This window comes from Eupeodes corollae, chromosome 3 (genome assembly GCF_945859685.1).
Source record: "Eupeodes corollae chromosome 3, idEupCoro1.1, whole genome shotgun sequence".
Lineage (NCBI taxonomy): Eukaryota > Metazoa > Arthropoda > Insecta > Diptera > Syrphidae > Eupeodes > Eupeodes corollae.
In genome coordinates this window covers 20,669,788-20,676,844 of record NC_079149.1, presented here as the reverse complement: position 1 = coordinate 20,676,844, position 7,057 = coordinate 20,669,788, and the positions used below count along the sequence as shown (strand labels likewise).

Sequence of the window (7,057 nt, the reverse complement as noted above, 5' to 3'; positions counted from 1 at the left end):
TCTGGTGTTGTCTTCTGCGCTTACAGCGGAGCCTAGGAAGACGAAGTCCTTAACTACCTCAAAGTTACGTCTGTCGATGGTGATGTTTTGACCAAGACGTCGGTGTTGTATGACCTTTCTTGACGACAGCATGTACTTTGTTTTGCCCTCATTAACCGTTTAACCTATTTTTGCGCCTCTGCCTCAATACTCACAAAAGCCCCATTGACATCACGCTGAGTTCTTCCGATTATGTCAATGTCATCTGCATATCCGAGTAATTGGAAAGAGTTTTGAAAGATAGTGCCTCTAGTGTTGACGTGTGAGGTCTATACTATTTTTTCAAGAACGATGTTAAAAAAATCACATGACAGTGCATCACCTTGTCTAAAACCTTTTTTGACATCCAAAGGTTCTGTTAAGTTGTTTCCAATCTTTATGGAGCAGCGTGAATTCTTAATGGTCAATCTGCTCAAACGGACGAGTTTGGCAGGGATGCCAAAACTAGACATGGCTCTATACAGCTCGTCCCTGTAGATGCTGTCATATGCGGCCTTGAAATCGATGAAAAGATGGTGGGTGTCGATTTGGTGTTCTTCGGTTTTTTCCAGGATCTGCCGTAATGTGAATATTTGATCCACTGTGGACTTTCCTGGTCTAAAACCACACTGATAATGACCTATCAGGTTGTTGACGATGGGCTTTAGACGTTCACATATTACGGCAGAGAAGTTTTTATAGGCGATGTTAAGTAGACTGATTCCTCTATAGTTGGTGCAGTTTAGAGGGCCTCCTTTTTTCAGGATCGCGCAAATAATACTGAGGTTCCATTCATCGGACATGCTTTCTTCCGACCATATCTTACAGATAAGTTGGTGCATGATCCTAACCAACTTATCTCCAGCTGCTTTAAAGAGCTCGGCATTCAAGCCATCCGCTCCAGCGGCTTTATTAGACTTCAGCTTAGATATTGCAATTTTTACTTCGTCTAAGTCGGGAGGACGGGATTGTTGGCTTTTGTCGTCTATGTTGAATGGGTCATCCTGCCTGACAGCGGAATTCAGTTAGTCGTCGCCATTATACAGTCTGCAGAAGTGGTTCCACTGTGATGTTTTCACTTTCGTCTTTGCAGCCATCGGTTCTAAGTTTATGTACCTGTGAATTTCGTTTCACCTGTTCATAAAACTTTCAAACTTCATTCCTACTTTTAAACCCCTCAACATCTTCGACCACACGCTTCTCATGGCCTCTCTTTTTCCTTCTGAGAAGTCGGCGTTCCTCTCGTCTCTTCTGCTCATAGAGCTCATGAGCAGTTCTCGTCCTTTTATGCAGCACCGCTTTCCGTGCCTGTTGTTTGGCTGCCTTTGCCTGCCGACATTCCTTATCAAACCAGAGCTTCCCTGTTGGTGGCTGTTTGAAACCCAGCACCCAGAGAGGTTACTTGTAACTCGGTCGGAAAAGGATTTGGCGATCTCTGGCGATTGTAGCCGTTCGACGTTGTACCTTCTACCAGCACCTCCCTGTTTTGCCTTGGATCTGCAAATCCGAAGTGTTACCTAGACTACAACGAGGTTGTGGTCCGAGTTGATGTTAGCTCCTCGGAAAGTTCGGACATCCATAATGCTGGAAGCGTGTCTGGCATCGAGCGCAATATGGTCAATCTGGTTGACGGTGGATTGATCTGGAGAAGTCCAAGTACCTTTGTGGATGTTGAGGTGTGGAAAACGCGTACTGGCTACTATGATGTTTTGCCCCGCAGAAAAATCTATGAGCCTGAATCCGTTGTCGGAAGTGTTGTCGTGCAGGCTGTTCTTCCCGATTATTCCACCAAAGATGTCTTCTCTTCCTAGTTTGGCATTAAGATCGCCCAGGACTATTTTAATATCGTAGCTAGGGCACTGCATATATGTTTTGTCTAGGAGCTCGAAGAACATATCTTTGGTGTTGTCGTCTTTCTCTTCTGTGGGGGCGTGCGCGCATATCAGGCTAATCTTTCCGAATTTAGCCTTGATGCGTATTTATGACAAAGAGGTTGGGGACTGTGACATTTATGTTGGGCATGGCGACGACATAAAACCCAAATCAGAAAATGACTTAAAGCCCAATATGAGAAACATTGTAAAAAATATCATAACCAACTTTCAATGTCGTAACGTCTGAACTTAGAAATATTTGTCACGTGTTTTTGACGTTCTGAGTTTTTGGGCGATTGTAATTTTGTTTCCTTTTTGTGATGAAAACCAAAATTGAAAACATCGTAGTGCCCAAAGTAAGCAAACACATGACGTCTTCTGGGTGATATGTCAATTAGAAATTTGGGTGTTATGATATTTTAAAATCGATTTTTAATCAGACTTTTCAGATCCTATATTTTGGCCAATCTGTTTTTCTATAATTTCGGAATTGGATCGGTTTTGGGGACTCTTCAACAAGTGTGAATTGGATGTATCTATGATCGGAAAACGAGAGCTCCTTTGATACTCTCCAATTCAATATTCTATTTGAGAGATATAACGAGAAAAAAGTGATATCTAATACTTCTTGTCGATTTTTAGTAACGAAATTTCGGTAATATAGCCCAAATCGTACAATGATATTAAAATTATTTTAGATGTTTTTGCATTTTTAATTTGGACGATATGGTTTTGGGCGAAAGGCTAACCGCCCCTTTAAGGCCCAATCAGCCAAGTTACAATGAAATTGCTGGTTATCAGCTGACGTGGGTGTTTCGTTTGATTGCACCTTTAAAGCTTCAAGACCAAATTTCAGAAAGAACTTCTTTTGGAAACAATGAAAAATTTTCATAAGTTTAATAAGTTCAATAAGTTATTGGAGCTTCTGTTTTTTAAATTTAAGTAAAGGCGTAGTTATTTCATTTCAAACGTCAAAATATAACAGATTTAAAATTAACAAATGGTAGAATAGCGCTTATTGAAAAACCTTTTATGTTCATGCTGATTAAAATTCTTATACTGCTCTTCTAAATAATCTTCAAAAGATTGATTTTTGTAGCACTAAATTTTGATTTTGGTGATTTTCAGCCGAATAATCATAGATTACACTAACGTACTCCATACTATAATTCATCTTACTGTCTAACACAGTTACCTGACTTCACAATTCTAAAATGTAATTATTTCCCAAAAAGAAGTAAACTCATTATTCAATATGAAGTTATTTCCCTTAAATAAAAGTTAACAACCAAAGAAAGTTAGAGATTCTAACATGTTTCTATGTGAAGTTATTTCCTTTAAGTATAAATGTTCATTCTACGAGCAGTTATTTTCTCATGTGAAGTTGTTTCCTTTGAAAGATGGAGTAATTACCTCATGTAACTGCCTGCTATAATATTCAAAGTATTTAAAACTGTATATGAATTCTTTAATATGTGATTGTTTTCTAGCTATTTAAACAGTTTGCATTTTTACAAAATAAATCCTAACACTGGTTAAATATCCGTCTTACACACAAATGCTTATAATTCTGTTTGACATTCATCTGTTTGTTTGATCCCGCATCAACAAATATTGGTATTGCTCCTAAAGATAAGCGCATGACTAGCAGCCCACATATAGTCTTGAAGAACGCCATTAACCCCATATCCACACTGTGACTGTATAACCTCTACTTCCTAGCAACATTCAAATAAGCTCTGTAAATCGAATCAAAATAAACAAACTCCCCCCACAACGAGCGACGACAACGACGTGTGTTTTCTCCGTTTTGAAATCCTTATATCAGTCATAATAAACAAAACACAATATAATCAGAATCACATTCATCAGCATCTCCAAAAACTCAACTGAAAAAATGTCCGTAGCTGCAGTATCTATTAATCGTCAGAAAAATAACAACACCGATTTCTCATGCGGAAGCTGTCCCGACCGAAATCATCAACGAAGAAAATCTGAAGCAAATTACGATTCCGAATCCACCGAAGTACTCTCGTCCACAGACGAGGAAGAACGCTGGAAAGATGCCGCCCGTACCGCTGAAATTCCAGCTGAATATTATCACATTCAAAAGCTCGTCAAATACATTAAGGGTGGCAATCAAACGGCAACAATTGTTTCACTATGCTGCCTCAAGGACTACGACTTACAAGTGCAAATTCATCAATTTGCAATTCAAGATATCGGTGGCATTGAAGTGCTGGTGAATTTGCTTGAGTGCAACGATATGAAGTGTCGTTTGGGATCCTTGATGATACTGGCTGAGATTTCATCAAATATTGATATAAGAAAGACCATTGTGGATTTGGGCGGAGTGCCATTGATAGTTGACATATTGAATAGTTCGGCAAAGGATTTGAAAACAATGGCAGCTGAGACTTTGGCTAATATTTCAAAAGTTCGTTTGGCTAGGAAATACGTAAGGCAGAGTGGAGGCATATCGAAGTTGGTTGATTTGCTGGATATTAAATTGCAGTGAGTACGAAGGTCTATAGTAAAAGTTATCTTATCGAGGTCTAATGAAGTTTTGATTTTTAATTCAGTGTCCTTAAGACTCCAATGGAAGAACTGAGTGTGGACGAGAAGGAGAGTGTGAATATGGCTAGTGCGGGAGCGAAAGCCTTATGGTCCTTGGCCGATTCGAAGCACAATATTGAAGTGATGAGGAAGACTGGAATAGTTCCATTGATGGCGAGGCTTTTGAAATCGATTCATATTGAAGTTGTAATACCAATTATGGGCACTATACAGAAGTGCTCTTCACAGGTATTTAATAATTCTTTAAATGTTTATGATCGTGGACACAAAGTTGTCTTTTGTAGGCCAAGTTCCAATTGGCCATCACAACAGAGGGTATGATTGCTGATATCGTATCCCATTTACACTCAACTAATATCGATCTTAAAATGCAATGCAGCATAGCATTGTACAGATGTGCACGAGACCCAACAACTAGTGATTTGGTTCGGGAAGCTGGAGGTCTTGAGCCTCTGGTCATGATCATTAAGGACAAAGCTAACCGGGAAAACAAAGCTCTTTTATCAGGTGCCACAGGAGCTATCTGGAAGTGTGCTGCAACTGATGCAAACGTTCAAAAACTCGACACTCTTCGGACAATCAACGTTCTTGCTCAGTTGCTGAACGATGAGTCTGATGACGTCCTCACGAATGTCATTGGAGGAATTGCTGAATGCGTTCGATTCAAAAGTAACAGAAATGCTCTTCGTATCGCTGGTGGTCTTCCAAGTCTTGTAGCCTTATTGAATTCATCACATCCTCCGTTATTGGAGAATTTAGCGAAGGCCCTCAAGGAATGTGCTGAAGATAGAGATTGCATGCAAGTTCTAGAAGAACTTGATGCTGTTCGATTGATATGGTCATTGTTGAAGAACACTGATAGTCGAGTACAAGCTTATGCTGCGTACGCAATATGTCCTTGTGTTCAAAATGCTACGGTAATTTAAGACTCTGACAAAGCGAAAAAGTGCTTTTTGAGTATTTTTATTTTGTTTAACAGAATTCTGGTGAGCTAGTTCGAAGTTTAGTTGGTGCTATGGAATTAGTTGTGGGACTTCTAGCTTCCAAAGATATTCTTGTTCTATCAGCAGTTTGTGCTGCTATTGCTACCATCGCAAAAGATTCAACCAATTTGGCTATTTTGACTGATTTAAAGGTTATTACTAAACTTGCTGAATTAGGTAGGTCAATTTTATTAGACTTTCTTAACGTTTATATTTTGTGTTCTTCTTTTCCAAGTGAACACATCTGATGATCTTCTAAGGGAGAATTTAGCTGCTGCCATAGCTAATTGTGCTGGATATGGCAACAATACTCAAGAATTAGGTCGAATGCGTGCTGTTACACCAATTGTTGGTTATATGATAAGCAGTAATCCAAAAGTACATCGCACTTGTGCCATGGCATTGGAGAAACTTTCTGCAGATCCAAGAAATTGCATAACAATGCATCAGGTATTAAAAAAGATTATTACTTCTAAAAATTGGATAATATTTAAGATTCTTGAAAATTTCAGAGCGGAGTTGTTCCATTTTTGCTAGAAACACTTTCTTCAACTGATACCGATTTACAACTTGCATCAGCTGGATGTCTTCGAAATATTCGTGAACTGGCGCTAAGAGCAGAAGAATATAAATTAAGAATTGAAGAGTAATGGCTATTTAGAAGCACTTAATCAGATTTATTTCAGAATTTTTTAAAAACTTTAGCTTTAATATAATTTATGAATTAGCAAAACATTGTTTGATTATTAACTGGACACATTTTAGCCCATTGATTACTGGTTCTAGTAATGTAGCACATCTTTAGTTTTAAAACAAGCTGGCAAGCCCAATATTTCGAGTGTTCAAAACAAAGCTTTACTAACTTTCGACAAAAAATTCTAACAACTCCATTAAGTAGAGTAATATTACGTCCGGAAAGAGCGTGAAGTCCGTCTAACCAAAATAAAGCTCAATTAAAATTAATAGCTCCTGATAACCCCATTTGAAACTAGCGTGAAAGAAGTTTCTGTTCAAATGTTTCCAATGTACAACATTTTAAAACTATTTCGTATGAGCTTGAACACAATCTGTTGAAATTGGAGCTTAATAAAAATTAAGTGTCAAGAAATGCTATGAGATTCTTTTGACATTCACGCTAGCTGATAAATTGATAGGTGATCCTTTATTGTTGATAGGTGATAATTGATAGTTGATAATTGATAGTGGATGGTTGATAGTTGGTTGTTGATAGTTGATAGTTGACAGTTGATAGTTACTAGTTGATAGTTGATAGTTGATAGTTGATATTTGATATTTGGTAACGTATAATTGACACATATTGAAACAGGACCTTTTAAAACTTCTCGATTATCAAAACTGTAACAAGCTGATTAGTCAAATTTAAAACTTTTATGTTTACGAACTGTCAGTTTTTGATATTTTACATCCGTTGTTCATGGACAAAATTTAAAGGCAAATTTCATTCACGATAAATATTGTCTCCAAACTTATTCCTCCTTGTGCATAACGAAGAAAAAACACCTATTCGTTTACGGAGTTATGTGTTCGAAAATGCAACTTAAGCCAATTTCTTTCTTACAAAAGTTAATTAAATTCTAAAAGACA

At 37.9% G+C, this 7,057-nt stretch overlaps 1 protein-coding gene across 1 annotated transcript; it reads left to right on the top strand.

The window, feature by feature from the left end:
• Window positions 1-3,571: 3,571 nt before the first annotated feature.
• On the top strand, window positions 3,572-6,155 carry LOC129952795 (armadillo repeat-containing protein gudu). The gene is made up of 6 exons (XM_056065619.1): window positions 3,572-4,406; window positions 4,475-4,697; window positions 4,754-5,386; window positions 5,449-5,629; window positions 5,688-5,902; window positions 5,965-6,155. The coding sequence occupies exons 1-6, from the start codon at window positions 3,790-3,792 to the stop codon at window positions 6,100-6,102; spliced, it is 2,007 nt and encodes a 668-aa protein (XP_055921594.1). The 5' UTR covers window positions 3,572-3,789; the 3' UTR covers window positions 6,103-6,155.
• The last annotated feature ends 902 nt before the right edge of the window (window positions 6,156-7,057 follow it).

Bases quoted from the DNA above. Each gene is read 5' to 3' on its own strand.
- LOC129952795 (XM_056065619.1), top strand. From the start codon at position 3,790: ATGTCCGTAGCTGCAGTATCTATTAATCGTCAGAAAAATAACAACACC. The intron at 4,698-4,753 runs GTATTTAATAAT...TGTCTTTTGTAG, and splicing joins TACAGAAGTGCTCTTCACAG to GCCAAGTTCCAATTGGCCAT. The intron at 5,903-5,964 runs GTATTAAAAAAG...TGAAAATTTCAG, and splicing joins ATTGCATAACAATGCATCAG to AGCGGAGTTGTTCCATTTTT.